The sequence below is a fragment of the Pagrus major genome, chromosome 18 (assembly GCF_040436345.1).
Source record: "Pagrus major chromosome 18, Pma_NU_1.0".
NCBI classification, from domain to species: domain Eukaryota; kingdom Metazoa; phylum Chordata; class Actinopteri; order Spariformes; family Sparidae; genus Pagrus; species Pagrus major.
In genome coordinates, this window is record NC_133232.1 from 26,327,649 (window position 1) to 26,349,842 (window position 22,194).

At 40.8% G+C, this 22,194-nt stretch overlaps 1 protein-coding gene across 1 annotated transcript in view; it reads right to left on the bottom strand.

Annotated features, from left to right (window-relative positions):
- Positions 1-1,120: 1,120 nt before the first annotated feature.
- Positions 1,121-22,194, bottom strand: part of dock2-like (dedicator of cytokinesis protein 2) — a 116,006-nt gene continuing 94,932 nt past the window's right edge. Inside the window, exons 30-51 of the mRNA XM_073487116.1 lie at positions 21,286-21,386; positions 20,893-20,951; positions 19,632-19,780; positions 19,157-19,242; positions 18,683-18,839; positions 15,997-16,037; positions 13,031-13,121; positions 12,031-12,141; positions 10,174-10,263; positions 9,104-9,208; positions 7,418-7,559; positions 6,887-6,968; positions 6,667-6,751; positions 5,402-5,488; positions 5,063-5,239; positions 4,458-4,541; positions 4,232-4,369; positions 3,671-3,798; positions 3,215-3,416; positions 2,985-3,090; positions 1,617-1,765; positions 1,121-1,380 (exon numbers count right to left, since the gene is read on the bottom strand). Of these exons, the coding sequence (XP_073343217.1) occupies positions 1,318-1,380; positions 1,617-1,765; positions 2,985-3,090; positions 3,215-3,416; positions 3,671-3,798; positions 4,232-4,369; positions 4,458-4,541; positions 5,063-5,239; positions 5,402-5,488; positions 6,667-6,751; positions 6,887-6,968; positions 7,418-7,559; positions 9,104-9,208; positions 10,174-10,263; positions 12,031-12,141; positions 13,031-13,121; positions 15,997-16,037; positions 18,683-18,839; positions 19,157-19,242; positions 19,632-19,780; positions 20,893-20,951; positions 21,286-21,386 (2,433 nt within the window). The 3' untranslated portion in view covers positions 1,121-1,317. The remainder of the gene's footprint in view (positions 1,381-1,616; positions 1,766-2,984; positions 3,091-3,214; positions 3,417-3,670; positions 3,799-4,231; positions 4,370-4,457; positions 4,542-5,062; positions 5,240-5,401; positions 5,489-6,666; positions 6,752-6,886; positions 6,969-7,417; positions 7,560-9,103; positions 9,209-10,173; positions 10,264-12,030; positions 12,142-13,030; positions 13,122-15,996; positions 16,038-18,682; positions 18,840-19,156; positions 19,243-19,631; positions 19,781-20,892; positions 20,952-21,285; positions 21,387-22,194) is intronic.

Below are 22,194 nucleotides of genomic sequence, written 5' to 3' on the forward strand. Positions count from 1 at the left end.
TGTTTCTCCACCTCAAATTCTGTCTCTTGCTGCCGGAGAAAAGAGGAAATCAGCTCGCCACCCGACGAGGTTGTTTTTTTCCTCCGGCCCTCAAGAGTTCTTCACATCAAGGGAGTAGGCCTTGCAGACACGTCCATCCTGGGTTGTTCTTTCATAATTCACACTCCCTATCACCCAGCGTTCAGAGGAGAGATTCTTCAGGGAACCAACGGGCTCATATCGAGCAACATCAACATAGATTAAAAACCACACAGTCGCCGCCACAGCAGAGCTTCTCATTCCTGCATACCAAAAACTTTGTGGGGACTCCAAAAGGTCAGCTTGCAACTTTTTAGTTTTAGTTTTATTACTTCCTCTTTTATGTTGAAGTCCTCCCCGTGTGTCACGTTTTACTTTACACTTCCTGTCTTTGTCTTATTCCCGCCTGTTTTCTGTGCTCACATGTGTGTCATCTGTTAATTAACCCCGGTGTATTTCATTTGGTGTTTTCTCTTCATTCTTTATAAGTTAGTCTGTGTTTCCTGTGTCTGTTCCCCGTGTCTTTCTGGTTCATTCGGAGTTTTTGCATCTTTCTTTAGTTTTTTTTTACCATTTGCCGGCCTTAAATGCTGAATTAAGCTAGCAGAGTTGGCAAACAGACAATAAAAAGTGGTCTACATTTTGTCATATAACTCAAAAAGCCTTTATCTCCCAAATATCAAACTATTCCCAAAAGCTTTATTTGTTTTTAGATTTGAAATAAAAGTAAATGTTCCAAACTGTACTCACTGTGCAAACAACAAATATTGTAGCATTTGTACACTTGGCTCCAGAGTTTGTTGCTCCCTATTATATTTGAATGTATCACTTTGTTTGTTGTATCAGTGCCAAAGCTTTCTGGCAGCGTGTTCCTGTTTAAAGTCCTTCGGGAGGACACAGGAACCTTTGTGCTTTATCAAATTATTATTTTTCCATTAACGTCAGTCAACAATGCTGGAAAGTATATAATAAGACGCTTTTTAATCAAGCACATCAGCGGGATGGTTTGTGTTTGCTCATTCATGTTGAAGCTGAATTGATTGAAAAGCTGTAAGGTGGCATTTAGCTTCACTGGGAATCATTTGAATTACCAGGAAAAAGGTCATGGTGCAAAAATAGCCTTTATTGATAGGTAAAATCAATTATATTAAGGCAAGAGCAATACAGGGACTGACAGGCAGACTGACTGAGAGAGAGTGAATACATAATTGGTTTTAGCCTGCAGGTTGATGTGAGCTTCTTTGTAAAACAGATGCTAAAAAAATAAGCAAAGGCAACAGGAAATTAATAAGACGGATTTCAGAAGTGATTGCCGCTGTCTTTGGCTGAATCACTGGACTTCGCATCCTCTGATTTGGAGCTCTGTTGAAACAAACAAACATGCATAATGTAAACACAAGGTTTACTCTCAGTTAGGGCTAAACATGAGTTAAAATGGGTCCATGATGTTTAATTGGAAGACTTTGTTGGTGTAAAAATACATGATTTTGTTCTTTTACATTTTAACATTGCTTGGAATGTAGTAGAATTGTAGTACTGATTTGTGAGAGCCAGCCTGACGTTTCTTTATGGAACAACATAAAACCAGTTGGTCTCACCTTGGACTTGAAGAGGAGGTTGATGACTCCCTTTGAGCGCCTGTCAGCTGTTCGGTCAGAGGTCCCACAGACAGACATGCTCTTACTGTCCCTCCTGGCTCTGACGGAGTCCACCTCTTCTGCGCCCCCCACCACTGCCAAGGACAGACCTATAGACAGAATCAACTTCAGTGTTTGTGTCACTGATAATCAGCTTACAATCAAACCTTTACATGAGTTTTGTGATGACTAGCAAATGTCGATACCTGACTGGCTGACTTTGACTTCACATACCCATAAACATGGCGGACAAAAGTAAATGTTTGGTGGATGTTAAGAAACTTTTATTTGTTTATTGCATCTACATTTTTTGCTCACATGCAATTTGCATGGACTGGAAATAGCTATCAACACTCTGAGTAATAAAAGATGACACATCATGTTCGTGGCATCCATCTTGTTTCCACATTACGGCTTAAAAGCTCACGGACACACCAAAGTTTGGAATTGTGCTCTTGTAACTGTTCTGCTGATGAACTGTTTGCTCAGGCAACACCGGTCCCAATACATCGAGGCTAATCTGCAGTAGTGTATTAACACCACAGTCAGTGCTGGCTCAGCTGGCCTGGTTCAACATGGCAGGATGCCAGAGAAACATGAGTAAATTGTGGCCTGATGCACTATTTGGAAGTGCAGGGTTATGTAACTGTAACAATGAAACATGAACTGGATGAGTCTGCGGGCCAGTTTGGAAAATTACAACCGACATGACTGACTAATTTACCACCTGACATCAGGGGTTGTGTTAGGTCAGGCTCTCACTTCAACACTCTCTAGCTTGCCAATTTTGTTTCAGTGTATACAGTGAATATACAGGTGCTCTACTACAGCCGCAACAATTAGTCAATTGATCGATCCGAACATTGGCTGGTTCCAGCTTTGGATTTGCTGCTTTTCTTTGTCATTTGGTGAAGAATCGTTTTTTGTACTGTAGGTTGGACAAAAGAAACTTTGCCAAATTCAGATTTTTATTTGGATCCACATCAAATTGATATCACTCCCAGATACCAGCCAAAAAAGTGAAAAAAGTGAGTGAAAATTCCTGGATCTGTCTGCACCATAGGTTGATGGGGTCTATTCTGGGCCGAGACCCAACCGTCCGGACACGGGCGGAAACATAACCTTCTTTGCGGAGGTAATAACGTTAGTTGCAGCCCTACACTGCACTTCAAAAGTCATATTCCTGCAATGACCTTGTGTGTGTTTTTCCTTACAGTCAACTTTCCAGAAGAGAAAAAACACAGTACTTCCTCTCAGGTTTTTATGTTGACTTTGTCGGTTCATAGCTGTAACTCAATTACAGTACACTACTTGTGGACTGTTAGTCACCTGTGATGGCGGGCAGGGATCTGGAGTTTGCATTGGTCAACGACACTTTTCCTTCATTTGGGTCAGATAAGTTGGTGTCACTGCGGAACTCCTGTTTCTTGGACAGCTAGAGGGAGACAGAGATCACACAAAACTCAGTAACCACAGCGCCTCCATTACTTAGACACCCCTTTAACTTCCTTCTTTTCCTCCCTCCTCTCTCATCCCATCCCACTGAAGCTCATTCTCACCCGTTTGCAGTCCAACGTGTTTGTCCTTTCTCTTTCCTCTGAGATGAAGATCATGCTGCTCCTCTTCTTCTTCTTCTTACTCTTTCTCAGCTTGACCTCCGCGTCGCCCACTGTCACCACCACCTCCTCCGTTGTGCTTGCGCTCATGCTCCCGCTGGAGCGCTGAAGGGTCCAGGAGGTTGGCGACTCGGGGGGGAGGTCCCTGGGAGGGTGTGAGTAGTAAATAAAGGGGGCTGAATGTTGAATTTACATATTCAGTTTGTTGCTAGGAACAGATCTTTGCAGTTTGAGATTGACTGTATGCTTTAATTGAAACAAATTGGTGGCCATTTTATTACAACATAGTGGATGTAACCTGTAGATGAGATGTGTCATTCTTGCATTATTTTTTTAGGTTCTCTCGACACTCCAAGGTCACTAGGGGGATTCGTTCGTCAACATGTATGTGTCTGCTACCTGTCTGCATGGACCTTGGTCGGCGTCCCACATTCAGATCCCTGCAGTGAGGAGATGGAGATGATGGACTGACGAAAAGAGCGCAGCATGGAGCGAGGACGAGTGGACTTCCTCTCATCCAGGTCGGGCTGAAAATACAGAGTCGAACTACATTATATCAAGATAAAAAGACAATAATCCTGCTTGGATAGTGACGGTGAAACAAAGCAGAAGTGCATCATTAGAGTACGCAAGAAAAGCATAAACAAGTGAAGTTGCCCTTAAAAACAGCATATCATCACTCCCACTCATCATTAGTTTAATCGCTCCTGAAGGGCAGAGCCAATTTACAACTTAATGACCATATTTAGCCCCAGTCAGTCCATCCAAACTTTGCTCTGGTTGTAGAGAAATTTAAGGGCACAAATCCCACGTCAACGCTCTACTCTGAGGCTTTCATGAGCACTTTGATCTTTAAAATCCGCCTGGGTCAGCTCATTTGCAGCTTAATTAACGCAGCTCTACCGCAGTAGCTGTGAATCCGGAACATGTTTTAGACTACAGACCACTACCGGTTCTTACCAGCTCTCTCACTCCGTACTCCTTCTCCACTTTCTTCTTCAGCTGTTTGAAACACTCCTCCATGCGCTCGTGGAAAGGACGCAGGTCGTCCGTCACTCTCTTCCCGTGGAGAGAGATCCCTCCACCGAGTAATGGGATCTGTAAAAGAGAACGTCCACATAAAAGTGAGGCAACTATACGTGGTGTTTATATGTATCCAAGAATGTGGGTAAGGCGTGTTCAATACCTGCCATGCGATGAGGTCTTTGAGGCGCAGCAGTTTATCTCTGTCCTCAGTGTGCTGCTGGGTGTACTCTTCAGTAAAGAACGCCTGATACAGACGATATATCAGAAATCCATTTCATGACTTTCCCATCCAATTGCACTTTCAAAACACACTAAAATGAGCCTATATTCTAACACTGACTGGTGTTTGAAGCCGACGGCTAATAATATTTGGAGTTATGAAAACAGCAGCCTCAGGAAGTGATATTGCTTTTTGATACTATCTGAATTTTAGTCAATTCATCACGAGATATGAAATTTGCAATAAAGCACAGATAACCTTTAAGGGGGTCAGTCATCATAGAAAATTGCACCTTTTAAAATTCTACCAACAAACACAGTCACAATGAATCAGAACGTGTTTAGAAGGAAAAATAAACTCAAACCTAATCTCCACTGTTCCTTTACCTTGTCAAAAAACTAAACAAGAAAAACAATAAATAATGAAATAGAAATAATGACCCATGACCAGGGGTGTAATTTATAATAATCAAACTCAGTTTAATTCTCATTGGGCCTTGAAAAGTGTATTTGCGAGGGGGTATAAATTCAGGGCTGATTCTTTACCTTCTCATACTTTGCAAAGCCGCCCATCACAGCCGGGTCCACGATGCCGTTGAGCAGCATGGAGAGAGGGTTGATGGGGAGGCTCCAGTCAGCCTGGTATTGGTTAATCATGGTCAGAATCTTCTCATTGGTGGACTCCATGGTCTCTATGGCGTTCTCCAATGGAGACAAGGTGGTCTGGGCAGAGAGTGGTAGGAAGAGTAGAGGGAGGGAGGGAGGAGAGAGACATGAAAAAATAAGGCAAAAAGAGACAGAAGAAGAAATGCTACACTGGAGGCAACAGTTCAAAGCAAACACACATGTCAATCATTGAGTAAAAACACTGCCTCACAGACTTACATGTTTCATGTCAGTAGCCTCAAACCAGCGCAGGATCCCTGGCAGCTTATACACAGTGGTGAAGGTTGTGCGTTCAATCCACATAGACTAAACACAGGGATGAAAGGAAGAAAAAAGAAAGATAGATGAGCTTCTGCCACTTGTGAATACGCATAACATGATACCAAGTCAGACACTGACTGCTGTTGAAAAAATCAAAGTCCTGCTCAGAAGTCTGCTTACTAAGATACTGTCTGTCTTGGTTAAAATGTCCAGTTTTCATCGAATATTTCTTCATTTTTTATCAAGTTATATTTTGCAGTACATTTAAATGTTTCTCTGTTGATGGTTCCTGTTCCTGTAATATACACATTTAATGTCTTGGGACCACTGTGAGGGTAAGAGTGTTGGTAGTGTCCTTGCAGGAATATCAACTGGTGTAAAGTTGATTGGCACAGTGTTCATAGGAGCAGATGAAGTGTAGTTACAGGAGAGGCCATCAGCGACTGTCCTGTCAAACTGTGCAGGATGAATCCACTGACAGAGGGTTTGGTACTGTGAGTGTAAATAGAAGTGTTTTGGTGCTTCCAAAAGACTTTCTTTGCTTTGTTGTGATATTTTGCTCTTGTAGTTTCATTAATTTCATTCTGTGTTGTGATATTTGTATTTTTGCAATTATCTTTTTAAAGTAATTTAGATCTTTAAGATTCTTCATTTTCTGTTTTCTTTCCGTTTCCAATTCCGTCATCATTTTGCATCCACTTCTGTCCGCCATTCAATTCCAGTTCCTTAAAACAAAACATTCTCCGTTCTTCTTTTCGTCTCTTCCATTGGTGGGTTGAGACTAAATCAGATCCCTACGATAAGGAAATAGTATTGGGAAAACAAATCTTCCTTTCTTCATCTCACTCATTCTGCATAGGCCTGATTACTTTTCTCAGTGTTTTTTGGTCTCATTATTTTTTTCTTCAGACACTGTGGGCCTGCTGTATTTCATCTCATTGGCCATTTTCTGTACTTTCTTGGTCACTGCACACTCTGATATCTAAACTTGCACAATAATACCTGAATCTTATGTTGCATCTCAAGTGCTCATCTAAAATCTTGAAACATAAACTTATGTCTTATCATATAATTGTAAAACAGGCTTCTTTTAAATAAAATCCTATTATTTTACAGAACTGAAACTCATCTTTTCAGACTGATAACAACACAAGGATGCAAGAGTAAATGAAAGACTTTCATGGTCCCTGGGGTCATAAATCTTTTCATAAAAAAAAACTCACAGCAAACTCATTGTTGGGGTCCACAGGTCCTTTCCTCACAGGCCTGGAATAGTGAAAACGCTGCACATAGTTGGACTTGTAGAAGCTGCAAATTGTGGAAGAAAAGGCAGACAGAGTTCAAAATCAAAGGAGTCAAACGTAACATCATCATCACTTGTTCCACAGACATTTACATTTTTCCCTGTGAAAATATGATGAGTTAAAATGCTGTTTGACTGACTTGATAATCTGGTCAGGGCAAGGTTTGTTCTTCAGGCGAGGAGGAATCTCGAGGACTGGCTGCACTGTGAAACACTGGATATCTGGTTCAAATCTCTCAGGAATGAAACATCAATGCATGATGGAGGGTATCTCTACATCCCTGTGTCAGAAAGTCTAGCTGAGATGGATGTGTCTGACCTCCAGCGGCTGGGTTTAAATATACAGAGGCACACCAAAACAAAATTTAGATCCAGACAAAAAAGTGTCTAGATGTCGGGATAAGTTTTCTTGCGTTTGGAGCAAAAGGTCCCCTGATGTTATTTTTAAAAAAATACCAGATCTTAGATTCAGATTTGTTGTGACTTCTTCAGCGATCCAAAAACAATTTAATCTTACAGGTACTGCAGAGTAAATGAATGTGTTTTTCTCTCTCGATGCATTAATCCACAAGAGTACCTGTATAGACTGTAGACCATGTATAGCATTTACGTTATCTGTTTTCTATGTACATCCACATATGTGTAGACGTGTTATGGTGCCAGAAGGATACACTGAAGTGGAGAGTTCCTGATGTCATCTCCTGGCATGGTGGTGGTGTTTAGGCGCACGGCGCTGGGGAACTGGCTCATCAGCTGATTCTGAAAGTCCTCTCTGCGTTCATACTCCTTACCGCGGTGAATGAACACCTTGTTCTGAAGCCATAGGAAATGAATTGGAGTTCATAATAACAATGAAAAGATTGCACCTTTATTCATTCTATAAGCTGGTAGACATTGCATATCTTTTTCCAAGGCAAGGCAAGTTTATTTCAATAGTACATTTCATATAAACAATTTAAAATAAAACAGCAGTTACAGTAGATTTAAAAGATTTAACAACTGCAAAATCATAAATATGTAACATAACGGGAAAGGCAGTGACAAACAGAAACGTTTTAAGACCTCAGGTGTTCTGAGCTGAACTGAATCCTGCCTGTTCCTTTTTGTCTCTGACCCTCGGGACAGTCAACAAACCTCTCACAGATGATCTAAGAGCTCTGGATGGCTCGTAAACAGAGCAGCATATCAGAGATGTATTTTGGCCCCAAACCATTCAGTGCTTTGCAAATCTATAATAGCATTTTCAAATCAATTATTTGACGCATAGGAATCCAGTGCAAGGCTCTGAGAACTGGGCTGATATGTTCCACTTTCTTAGTTTTAGCGAGGACTCGAGCAGCAGTGGTCTGATTGTTTACAAAAACCTATAAAGACGCTGTTGCAGTAATCAAACTGTGAACAAGCACATTAAGTCTTGCTATTTTTTTCGGTGGTAGGAGGATGATTTTGTAATTCTGTTGAAGTGGGTTTTGAAATGCAGAACTACACCAAGATGGTTTGAAGTCTTCAACATTATGGCTTCAAGAGGAGCACTGACATTCAATCTTTCTTTTTTGGCACCATTATTGTTTCAGTTTTGCATTCGAGCAGACCCAACCACTATTTTTTTAAATGCACTAATCCACTGATTGTATTAGTCCATAATCATCTTGATTTTTTTGTTATGTAAATCGACATCATTTTTGTAGTAATGTTGTTGTTTTCCAAAACGTGAGCTATAATGGGAGTTGTGTATATGTAGATGTTGAATAGAGTTCAAGAATAGACCCTTGGGGAACTCAACATGTCATTGCCGTTTGTTCAGATTTGTAACAATCAACTGACACAAAATAGTCTGTATGCTACAGACAGAGAGACAGTCCCACCTATCAACTATGTTGAACACAGCACTGATATCCAGTTGTACAAAGACAAAGACTTTATCATGTCTGCATTTAAATACATGTTGTTTAAGATCGTTATCAGTTGATATTCCATGCACAAAAGTGGACCTGTGCCTCGCCTCCACTCACTGCCCTGCCCTGCCCTGCTCATGAGTCACTGACTTTGTCATACTCCTTAGCACAGCAGATGAACACACCTTATGAATACAGGAGCTTGAAACAGTGGAATATTTTATTCCTGCAGTTTGCTGAAATCCACAGATCCACAATGTCCCCATAAGGTTCTCAATGTCCAATTATGTTTACTATCTCACTGGTGTATTTAGAAACTTGTCCACTGCTGCAATTTTAAATAGCTTCAGCTTAGACATTTTTTCTTTTTTTTTGACCTTTTTGCACAAGCAGGGGAGTCAGCGTGTTTGTGCTGAAAGGGGGGAGAATACTTTTTGTAATACTGTTGTGACAAACACAAACCCTGAGGAAAGGAGGGTAGCCCTGTCCATAGTAGCCCACTGCAAAGTAGTCTGGCTTCGGCCGCAGGATCTTCATAATGTTCTCATAGAACTTGGCTTGTTTTTCCTGCAGAGAGAGAGACAGAGAGAGAGAAAGAGGGAGACAGAGGATTTGTTCAGGGGAGAGCTTCAGATGTGCACTGTGTGCAGCCGTAGCAGTTTTATCAGCTTGTGCCAATGACAAAGCTACCCTCAGCAGAATGCTGGGCCTTTGAGGGTGATAGATGTAGAAAAAATAAAGTGCAAAGCATCCAAGGGCAATGTCTGTCATTTATATAACCACATAAATTCAGCATTAGCTAAGAGAGCCACTGGTGCAGTCATATAAAGAGAGAGAGAGAAAGATTATTCCATTGTTAGGAAAAGTGTAATTCTCTGTGGGGAGGGGAAAAGAAGAGTTGAGTGAAGGAGAGATAGAGGGGAAGGTGGTGCTAAAGAACAAGTTAGGATTTGAGTATCGAGGGAATCACATCTGCTGTGGTCCTAAAGGAAGAGATGAAAGAAATAGAGGAGTGATTGAGAAGACAGACTAAGATGGGTTAGGAGGGGTTTGAAGATGCTGATGATTGGCAAATCACACTTTTTGAGGTCATATGGTAACGATGAAAGAGTTCTTCATGCAAAGGATCAGATTGAAAGGAGGATTTTGGCAAATGAGAATTCCTTTTTCAATGTGGACGAATGATTCTGACGAATGAGTGCAGACGATTAAGTGTGAGACTCATAGGGAACAATATGTTCTGAGGTTAAGATAACATGATATTCTGTACAACTTAGCACTTACAGTCTGGCTGCTGGAAAGTTTTCCTAGATTTAGCTTTCAAGGGTTAAGTAAACAACAGCTGTGCTGGAAGTGATGTTACTGCAGTTATAAAAAGACATAAATCGCCTGAATTCTCTTCTTTTTCTTTAACACCCCCTTACACCCAATAACATCTATAACATCTATAAAGGGAATTCAGGGGATGAGATAATGCAGAAAAAATTACATCATGGTTATTGTGCAGAAGATGTGAGATTGTTGAGTGTTACCAGTCTCTTGCTGAGCAATTCGTAGTCAAAGATCTCGTTTTCGTACTGATCAGCTAGTTCCTTACACAGAGTGATGGCCTCTTCCCACATCTAAACACACACAGACACAAAGGGAAAGAGAAGAGTGTCCGTCATTACACCATTTGCTAATAAAGCGGCAGCAGCTGTCGTGGTGGGAATTCATCTCATGAAAATCTCTTTTTCCAGGTCTCTGGCGAGAGGAAGGGAAATGTCTCTATCCCTGCTTCAAAGAACACAAAGCACTCTTGGAGAATGCAAAATGACTGTGACACCAACATAGTGCTCAGAGACTGTGACTGCATGATTGCAACACTGTCTCACCCTTAAAAGATACTGGAGGTATGAACGAGGAAAGGAACATTTTCCAAAATACAAGACTGTGCACTGAATTCAGATTTTACAGGCTTTAGCTTATCCCCAAGGAAAGAAAAATATTTTGTTCAGTTCTGTGATCTCGTTTTTTTGTGTGAAATGAATTCAGAAAGTTATGTTAATTTCTAAAATCAAAGCTTAAATACTCTCTCCAGAGTCATGATTCACTTTGGAGCTTCGAGCAACACTTTTCACATTACCGTGTTGCTCTATGAAGGTGTCTACGATGAGTTTTTACTGGTTATGAAAGTCTCAATTTATTACTGAAGCCTCTTTATGACCTACTTAAAATCATCAGCTAATATCATCAGCGGCTTTTTCTATATCCTTCTTCTTAATGCCTGCCACCGGGTCGCGTTCGCTACAAAATCACAACACTACTAGGGAAAGCTTTTTCAAGAAAATTATTGTTACTGAGCAATCAAATGTGTCAGTTGTAGGCTTACATGAAGGCTAACCAAGGTGTATGAACGGTAATTATACTGAAACAAGGGCAGTGATGAAGACCGCTAGACTGAAATGTTAGCATGTTTGTTGACATGACCAGAAAAAACTTTTAATTGGGAATAGTCAACTTTGCCATATATATATGTGTGTGTGCGTGTGCTGCCTTTTTATCTTTGGGAAATCAGCATTTGAGTATGTGACTGGTTTGCAGTGTTGGGCAAGTAACTTCCAAACTACTTTTGCATTCCTTTCACCAAAATAACTGCAGAAGTACAACTAGGCATTATAAACTGGACAAGGGTTTTGCTACTATAGCCTTGGATTAACCTGGTCTCCATTGATTCTGAAACCTTTTACGATCACTCAAATTCCATTGGTTATCATCATTTTGCTTATGTTCTATGTTCAGCTGCATTAAGAAAACAACTGGAAAAAGACACCTGCCACTGCAGAGTGCTCTGTCTTAGTACTAAAGCTGATTGGCTTTCCAAACTGGGAGTGCAAGCCAATATCCAGGGGCTGTCCTGCAGGTCAGAACTAAACAGAAAAAGGTGGGGCCAATTTCTTGATGTAGGCGGCAACATAACGAAAACAAACATCCCTAACAACAGCTGGCAGGAAGAAAAGAACATATGTCTCCTGTTATGTTTTATGAAGTTATGTAGTTGGAAGTGAGCGATGGACGGACTGAAGAAATATAAATTATCGAGGAATGGACACAGTTTAGGATTTAATGACCACTTCAAAGACAGGGTGTCACCACAGTTTTCTGTCTCTTTTGCTAACCTTGCCAGCAAATCTGAATGAATTATTCTTTGGTTCTTTTGATTTCTGTGAAAGAATCGAACGACTGAACTGACAAAAGTTAAAACATCTATATTGCTTTGAGCCACTTTGAAATAGCTCAAACGGGTTGCCGGTGACCTGGTGGGTCTGACCATCTATAAACACTTAATTTCGGGTGGTAATGTGTTACTGGAAATAGTAAATGGAATAAAGCAATAAAACAATGCTGACCTTGCCCTTGTCAAAGTAGTCAATGATGGTGTCGTAGAGCGTCTCTTTGAGCTGCCGCTGGGTTTGGGCGCCGTGGGACTCGAACTGGGGGCTGCACATCTCATCTAACCACTGCAATGGAGACACAGAGACAAAAGGTGAGATACAGTATGTAAAAAAATGTTTTTAATTGCTGAAACCAAAGAAAAAATCAGACCAGCTCTGTTTTGTACTGTCCCATTAATCATGATGTTAAAACAAAAGAGGGGAAGGACTTAAAGGGCTCCTCTGTTGTAATAAATCAATATTAGCCTTACGCAGAGTGTGCACAAAAACAATGCTCATTTATTATATAAATGAGACAATAGTTAATCTTCCATTACATAAATTAAATCCATTTAGAAAACAAACAAAAAGTACATCGGGATCTTCAAAACTGACTTATATTATTGGAACCGTTCCATCTGCTCAGGAAAGTGGGGAGGATTAGAGCTTTCTGTGTATTAAAGCCCGCTCTTTGCTGTAATGGGAAGCCGGCATGACGGGACTGACACCGACGATGAATGGAGATTATAAAAAACATTATAGAGTTCAACTGCTTTGATGTAATGATACCAGACAGGAGAGAGAGGGAGAAATGCCCCTGGTCCTCTGTCCTTCTCTGTGAAACTCTAAGTGTCTAATAAAAGAGATGAAGGAACAAAAGAGGTCAAACACACTCAGACACATGCATGAGCACACAAACCAGCGCACACGCACACACACACACACACAAACACGCACACACAGACTTTTCCTCATCAATCACCATAGTGATGAAGCCACAGTGGCCGATGCCATGCCATAAACTCACCTCGGAGCTTCATCATTTGGAGGCCAGAGACATAGCAACCATTTATCAGCTAATAAAAAACTGTCTCACTCGTGGCAGACGGACAAGTAATTAGGCAGAGCACGACACTGGCTCCAGCATTAAATGACAAAATATCTCTTTATAAGTGTGTGCGTGTGTCTGTCCTACCTTGAGCAGACGGGAGTGGAGCAGCAGTGTGTAGGCAGCCTCGGTGTAGTTTTCACCCTCCAGGTGAAGGTCCCTCAACTTGTACAGGTACCTGAGCACACACACGTGTACAAACACACACACAGTGACAGAGGTCAAGTAAAACATGCAACTTAGACATCACTCCACTAGATGCCACTGTTGGGCAACTTGAAGACCTACACATGAATTAATCACTGTCATTCAATCCGTCTCTTTCACAAACACACACACGCTCACACACACACACACCTATACATACCCTGAAATACGCAACTTAGAGACGTCATTCAAGAGCGGGCACGCACACACACACACACGCACGCGTGTAAACACAAAAACAAAATTCAGTGCATGTCTTTTTAATGGTCCGACAGATGTTTTGGAGCCCAATAATGTTTCCTCCTGACTAGGAGAAAAATGGGAACATTTGGCTTCTAGTGGACTCACCTTTACTGCCTCATCTTTTAGTTTTCTGTCTCCCTCTCCCTGTAGAAAACATTTTGCCACATGGCCAGAGGCTAGACTGAAGCAAGAAGGCTTTGGCTTCTTGATTCTCCTAAATGAACAATCCCCTGTACGCTTGGGTGGTATGGTTGCACTCTGAGGTCAATCGTTCATTCTGTCCGGCTGAATGTTGAAGGGTCTTTCTTCTTTTTTCCCTCCTCTTATGTCTTTCCACTCACTTTTAACCAACTCAGTCCCAGTCCAGTCCACTGACTGTATATAAAGATGAAGGACACAACATTTGCTCCAAATTGAAAGCAAAACATCTCGATGGCCCCAAGATTGTTTCTGTCATTCTAGGTTGTTCTAATCACACTGGTGTATCTTCAAGTGTTTATTTTTCTGATAAGTTTGGTTTTAATGAGTTATCTGATGCTATTAAAAGGCAGTAAAACATCACAACTGACAACCGAGCCCTGCTGGCTTCAGTCCTTCCCTCGCGTTCTTGAGTAAATCTGCATGTTCATTTACTTGTTTGGTTGACTAACCCTTCACTGTCACTTATTTGTCTGTTTTTCTCTCCATCCTTCTGTGACTCTTCTTGTTCCCTTCCTCCATCTCTCTGCATGAACCACCACTGATGATAGTCTTCTCATTCCTCTTTACCATTGTGTTAGGAACCGTATTATACAGAAAAATGACATCTGTAGAATTGATCTTCTCCATTCAAATCAGTCTAATTTTGTCCTCTAATTAATTAAGTAAAGTGGAGTTTATATAATTACTGAATGGAAACACTGGCCATGGCATGCTTAAACTGAAACATTGCTAGTGTACAGTCCATAATTGCTGAAAACTGGAGCATTTTGCCCTCTTTAGACATGATATTAGCTATCACCTAATTCCACCAGGATGATTTTGACATGATTATCAATACGCTGGTGCCAAACATTATCATATTTATTAAAACATGAGGCACATTGGAATGATGGCGCTCATGAACATGTACAAGTTGCATTCAGTGTGTGTGATAAAGAGGCACTGAAGTAAGACTTTTTGTACATCGTTTCATCTCAGTTAGTGTCAAATTCTGTGAAACTGACACCACAATGCAGTGATTAAATACCTAATCCCTGCAGTTATACAGATATAGTAACGTAGAATGACAAAAATCAGTATACATATGCTCCTGTGTTTTTTTTTATAATCAAAGGGAATGTACCTTGTATTCACAGCTGCAAAAAATGTAAATAACTGTATATTCTAGTGAGACAGTGTCACAAGCAATCATGAAATAAAATATTAAATGTTTAGAAAACCAGGTGCCAGTTGTATCCTAAAGTCAACGTTTGATTTGTGTCTGATGAAGTAAAGAATGTTGAGTTCTTGTATACTAACTGCGATCAACACTATACACTGTAAGATTAGTGTATAGTACATACATCGTGTCATTAACACAGTGTGTACTGGTACAGAATTGGGGACAGTTTCATTGCTGCGAATACAAATAAAACAAAACGCTGCAGAAAAGACTTTATAGAAACAGTGCCACTGATGCATATCGGAAGAACAGACTGTGCTTTGGACAATTTACTTTTTATTGTCGCAATTTACTGAATGGGCAAGTCTGAACATTACCGAATGGAGTTTCATAACGTACTGCACAGTTAATGTTGTTGGATACGGAGGGAATTCAGAATGAGTGTGCCATGAAAATGATGTTTTCTTAGTCAATTTTAGGCTCGTGTTACTGTTTTGAGCTGCGACACGTAACATCACAACATACCAGTAACATTCGAGCTGAGGTAATATTCAGCCGTCATGTAAGCTTCTCAGCAATTCAGCTGCAAATGTAATGTTGCGTAATTGCCTCACTGGGCTGTAACACAATTAGTGGTGGGTTGTTATTATCCATGTATGGCCTGCAGTAATATAACTATCTAATCTTTGTGCATGATAACATTCTGGTTTATTATCTTACACGTCTAACACATACGTAGAGCTCATGTGTATTTGCATTAAACTTTGTTTGTTTGCCAACTTAACAAGCGAGCCGGCCGAATATTACCATATTCTCCACAGGATAGACGAAGGCAGCTGATCAACCACAGAGCTGAGCTCACATTCACACATACAGATAACTAATTATGTCTATAAGCCATCTCCAGATAGGCACCCTGGGACCTGACAGGATCTGTATTCCCTCTATCTCTCTCTCTCTCCACCCCCTGAAATCATCCTGTCTTCCTCCATCTCTCCACCTCTCCCTCTCTGGTTCCCGACATGTCTCTCTTTCTCTCTGCTCTCCCTCCAGTCAGCCCAAGAGCTGATCCTGTGGATTTTGACATTAATTCAGCGGGACTCATATAATCCCTTGTCAGATTATGGAGGCACACAAACACACGCGGACATGTACACACATTCAGACACACACGCAGGCACATACGACACATACATGCACCACTTTAAAGTGTACCATGTGAAATTCAGCATGTAAATACCTGATGTACATCCCTTCACGATTGATGTCCTTGTAAAAGTTCTGCAGAATCAAAAGGAGAAGTCGGGTTAGTGTGTGTGTATGTGTGTGTGTGTGTGTGTGTGTGTGTGTGTGTGTGTGTGTGTGTGTGTGTATGTGTGTGTGACAGACGGAGATTTTTCAAAAATCACTCTGATGCACTGCACTGACTTTGAGTTTCTAATTTCATATTTCTGCTTCCAAATGCTTTTTCTAAATGGCTGTATGTGTGTGTTGTGTCTTATACTGTAGACTTGTGATTGCCTGTGTGTATTAATGTGTGGGAGTGTGTGCACACACATTTGTTAGTTAAGCAGCACCAACTCCCAGTTTAATGAAGTTTAATGACATCTACAGAGAACAGAGGAGTGGAACGAACTGATGTAACCCCACCTCCCACCAGCAGCATGAGCCCGCAGACACAATAATACACACACACAGACACACACACATATAATCACAAAAATGTGGGAAAAAAAGAGCTCAATTACTGTGAGATTCACAGTGAAGCCAAAGCATACTGAATGCATATTTATATCTATTTGCTTCATTTTGGCAAAGGTCAGACACATCATTGCTTGCATCAATGCATTTTAACTTAAGTGAGCCAATCTCCTGCTGGAGGCTCATCTAGCTACATGAAGGTCGGATGTTATGACTCACAGCAGTCTCCTTTGACACATCCTCTGAGCATACAGCGACACAATCCACAGTCGAACTACAGTATCATCTTCTGTTAGGGTTCCCACACTGTCTTAGACATTAAATTCCAAGACCTTCCAGGCTACATTCACTCAAAGTCTAGGGCCTGACACACCATAGTTTGAGACACAGACCAAGATGAATTACTGTTTCACAAAACTGAGAGTTTTTTAAATGACAACTAGCGGGCTTTACAGAAGCTCACAGACAATAATATAAAAGGGGCAGAGGCTTGAATATGTGAACACAGTAGAACGTAGTCTATTTGGTAACATAACATTAAAATAAACATTAGGGATGCATGAAATATGAGTATATAGGACTGATAAATGATCAGCCCTATATTGGGAAATTTATATTATTGGCTATTTATTAGTATTGGTGAAATTCTAACCGATAAATATTGACTTCAATGTGAGGCCAAATTGCTTGTATTGACTTAACAAGCACAGCAGAAGAAGAAGAGGAAGAGGAAGAAGAAGAAGAAGAAGAAGAAGAAGAAAGAGAAGAAGAAGAAGAAAGAGAAGGAGAAGAAGAAGAAGAAGAAGAAGAAGAAACAGAAGAAGAAGAAGAAATTATCAAACTTTCAATGATACCAACGAACCGTGGGATCCCTCTTCTATGAATCTTTCCCAACTGACAACACACCAAGTGGCAGCTGGTAAAACATCCCCATACTTGCATTTTATATGGAGGAAGTGAAATCTGCATTCCCAACATGCTTTGCATGCAAGCAGCTAAAGTTATACTAGAAAGCCTTTCGCCCAGAATAAGCAGCGGTTACTTTAGTGTATTTGTGTTCTTTTTTAAAAATGCATCCGCATGAGGAGGCATAGCAAATACCTATGTGATTGTGTGTGTATGTGTGTACTTCCTAAGTGAAGTTAGCCTGAGGGGGGCCATGGATGGGAGAGTGCATTAGTGCCAGCCAACCTGCAGAAGGGATTTTTTTAGTTGGCCAAACAAATGAAAGAGAATAGCTAATGGGCAGCTGCCCCGGGCTACAAGCTAAACACCTCTGCAATGTTCCAGCAGCCTCCTCTCCTCAGGGAAGAAAATAACACATTTTGAGACAAAGCCTTGCATCCATGTATCATTAAATGATCCTAAACGTTAGCTCTAAGAAGGCCCTTAAAAATGAAAATTAGAGGAAAGAATTCAAATAAAAACAACACAAATAAAAGAAGGAAGCCGGCGTTCAAGGGGTGGAATTATGTGATGTAATCTGCTGTGGCGAGATCGTATGGCGGGTAGATGAGATCTGTTTCTAAATCTGAGAATACCGTGTGGGGGAATCTGATTAGGAGATCACATAAGAGAAAGGATGTGGAACAGACAAAAGCTGATGCAAGCCCCTGCAAACAGTCAGAGACCAGACACAGAGATGAATCCTTTTCTTTAGATCAATCAGCACACAAATTAAATGTGGAAAAGCTATACAAAGACCTTGGCATGTAAGACTAGACATAAAATCTGTGTTTCCTAATGAACTCTTCAGTCAGCGTGGCTCTTTTGGCATGGATGAGAGTATTGATCGAGGTCTGTATGGAACAAACTCACCTACTACTCTCCTCTTACATTAGCTTTTCAATTAATAATGAGTTTATCGATGTGTGTATGTGTTGGTGTGTGCGCAGAACATCTAAGATAAGCACCTCTTTGCTGTGAAGTTCAATCCTACTGCTACAAAGTACATCGCATGAATCACAAGGTTAGTGTCGTTAAATGCAACTCCATGATGACGCATGCAGGAATCACAACATATGGGAGCTTTAAAAAGAGTCGGAGTGCATCAATGAAACATGAAGAAAACAAAAAATTAAATTCTTATGGAGGAAAGGCTCACAGCAACATGATGAAATTCTAGGACTCAACCCCCCACTTAGTCCTGATCGAGCCCACAGGAATTTTAAAGTACAGGGCTCGGACAACTCAGCCAGCTTAGCTGTAAAGAAGGTGGGACGCACCAGGAGATTGACGGTGCAGCTCATGCGGTTGTTCCGGCTGTCGTCGCTCATCACGGTGCGGTAGTCAAGGAGACGTATGAGGAGTCCCTTCACCAAGGCGACAAAGTGCTGCACCTGTGGCCTCAGCGTGGGTTTCTTTTCAGAGCAATCCAGCAGGCTGGAACACAAGCATCCATAAGTTAGTCATAAGAGGAGGTTGCCTTGATAGTCAGTGCTTAAGTTATGTGGATGTAGTGCTGAGAGATCAGTGATGCATCAACAGTTAACTTTTTGAGGGTTAGCAGGAAACCAAATGTAAGAAGTTATATGGGACAATATCCGTGGTCAAGATATTTCAATTTTAACCATTTTTGTACCATGTTATATCACATTCTTGCAGTACTATCACTTTACTGTAATTCTTAAGCACGTTTTATACTAAGTCAGACATTATTGGCTGCTGTAATTGTGGTATAGCCTAATACTCAGGCCTACATGGTCTCCAGTAGTTGCATGTATCGTTCGTCTCCTCCTCCACCCTCCACCTCGTGGTCCAACTTCAGAATGATCTCATTCTCAAACTATCCAAGAAAACAAAGAGAGAGAGAGAGAGAGAGAGAGAGAGAGAGAGAGAGAGAGAGAGAGATGGAGGGAGGGGGAACAAAGGGAGATGAGAAAGCAAATGAGAAGAGGAACAGAACAGGAAATCAATTATGCAAGCATAATTAAGGCGTCTCTTTTACTTTTATGTCCAGCGTCACAGGAAACCGACAGAGGAGAACAATGTGTGTGCGCCAGTGTTTCAGTGCAGGTGTAGATTTTGTGTTTGTAAATGTAGATCTTCAGGTGTCTTGTGTGAATATATCCGCACACATTCACACATTTCTGTTATACGAACAAAAATCACTGTATATATTCAATATGTGACGTCGCATCTTTGCGTATTATATACATATATGTGTCTTTTTACCTTGCTGAAGTTTCCAGAGTGTGCATGTTCACATGTGATCATGTCAAAGAAAATGGGAATGGTGGCCCTTCTCAACTCTTCCTCTGGGATCAAAGTCATCTCCAGGATGGGACCGACCATGCCAGGGATGAAGCAGATCTTGTGACTGCCTAAAGGATACACCCGCAAAGTCGAAAGGACAGGTAAAATTATATCTGACCCATTTCACCCAACCTTATCACCTGTTTGCTTCACGTTTGTCTTCGGGACTCTACAAGTCTCTGTCTAACAAAATATCCCAATCCCAAAAAACATTTTTCTGGAACTCTGCTTCTTATCTCCAGAATATACCACACTAGGATTGAGCGACAGGTCTATCTCAAGAGGGTATCCGACAAAATTTCTGTTGATAGCAGTGATTAGCTTTGGAGCAGTTCTTCTCTATATGGATAGTTCTAACAGCAGAAATAAACAAGACAACAGTCATTCAGTGCGCTGTCTCTCCGCCTCTGCTTACACAAACAGTGGACAGCATCTTAACTTCAGAGCAGAGCTCAAAGGGGAGGATATGAAGCAGACTCTAGGACATATTTTACTGGAGTCAAGGAAGAAAATGCTCATTTCCAAGTGCAACAAAAGGGAGACAGCATGATCAATACATCAAACACTTGTTGAACACAAACTTCAGCCATTGTGCCCGCAGAAACCTGCCAACCCTCTTAATCCACTACCAGTTTATTTACATATCCATGAAGCTCATTACGCTAAAGTGCTGAAAGTGAACCCATGTTTCCAAAGCTGACATCAATAAACATCAATTATACGGAAGAGCTTTTGGTTACCTCAAAAGCAACGAAGCACAGACTAAGACGGCCTGCAAAATATGCAGTCAGTCAGGAAGTTACACGACAAGCTAAGTTGTAGTAATTTTTTAAGGCAGATAAAGCATGTGGGCAAAGTTAAATGAGTACATATAACCAATGCTTTTTACCTAATTTTTTCACAGAATACATCTAAACCAAGCCATGTTTTCACAGCCTAGCTCTATACCATACTCACACTAAATGGTGCTGACATTTGAACACATTAAAATGCTGTACTGAAAACCAACTCTACTGGCACTCGGTTGTGTGAAGTGAAGTGAAGTGAAGTGAAAGTGAAGAGACACCTGCAGCCACCTACACACTCTGGTATGTCTTGATATCAGGGTAATTACAAGTTTGCATACCCAGAAGCTACAAGACAACCCCACACATATAAATAACTGACTGGATTTTCTTACCTAGTTTGTACCAGATATCACGTATAGCAAAGCCAATGAGCCTTCTCATGTCTCCGTATCTGAAATAGAGAAATAAAGAAATAGAGAAAATACACAGGGACAGACACAGAAAGAGAAATCAGCCCTGCAGTTTAGAATCAATGGCCCGATCAATACTGTTATTTTACACCTTCAGAAACTGAGCAACCCGGTGGAAGAGATAACGCTGCACTAATGTGTCCCAACATGAACTAAATTGAATGTCTGTCTACAGGCACCACGCGCCTTTAATAGGCAGTGGGAGTGTAAACAGTAAACGCAGACTCCAAAATAGATCACAAATCACTGAGTGTTTCATTAGAGTGTTGTTGTGTAGGTGTGGTAAATAAGGAAATTATATGGCCCCTCTCTCACTTGGCCAGAATCTTGTTCCTCTTGGTTGGGGAGAAATGCTGAAGCTGCAGAGACTCCTGGGTAATAAACGCCACCGCCAAGTGGAAGTAGTTGTTCCATAACTAGATGGGAGGAGGAGGAATGTAGAGAGAGACAATAGACATCCATGTTGAAACAGGGTTTCCGCAAGACTTCGTCAATGGAGAGTCGAGGAAGGTTTAGTTGCACTCAAAACATTGCTGGAGCTTCACAGCAAAACAGGGCTCTCTTAAAGAATTGAAGTTGATGGGGATGTTGGATGGGGTTGCTCCATTGTCATTATTGGTCCAACAAGCATATGTTGATTTGGTTTTGTAATTTTGTTACTGTGTGATGAAAACACATTTTTCCCAAAAACACAAAAGCATGACTGAACTAACAATAAGTAATGTTTACTTTATAATACAATACATTTTTTTAAATACCTGTCAAAACTGTATTCAAGACATTTTAAACAGACTACAAGTAACTTTTAACTGGTTATGTCTAAATTTAATACTGATCCCTCTCAATGACCTACATAAGAACATGAGGCCATCAGCAAGAAGATTGGCTATTTCTGTATAATTATTATAGTTATTCCTAATGCCTGTCACCGGGTCAGATTCCTACTTATCCGGGTTAAATAAGTCATAAAACTAAAACTATTTTTTATGGCAGAGTGCTGAGGATGAATTGAGGAGTCTCACAGCCGGAAGAAAAAAAGCTGCTGTATATCCTGGTTGTATGAATGCGCGAAAACAAATTTTACTTTGTTTAACCATCGTCATCTTTTCTCCAAAGGGGCTGCCAGAATCAACAAAAGTTCCTTGTAGAAGCTTTTTATGCCTTAAATTCAGATGACTGGATATTAGACTTTTTAAGGATTTGTGGACACATACAAGTCATACA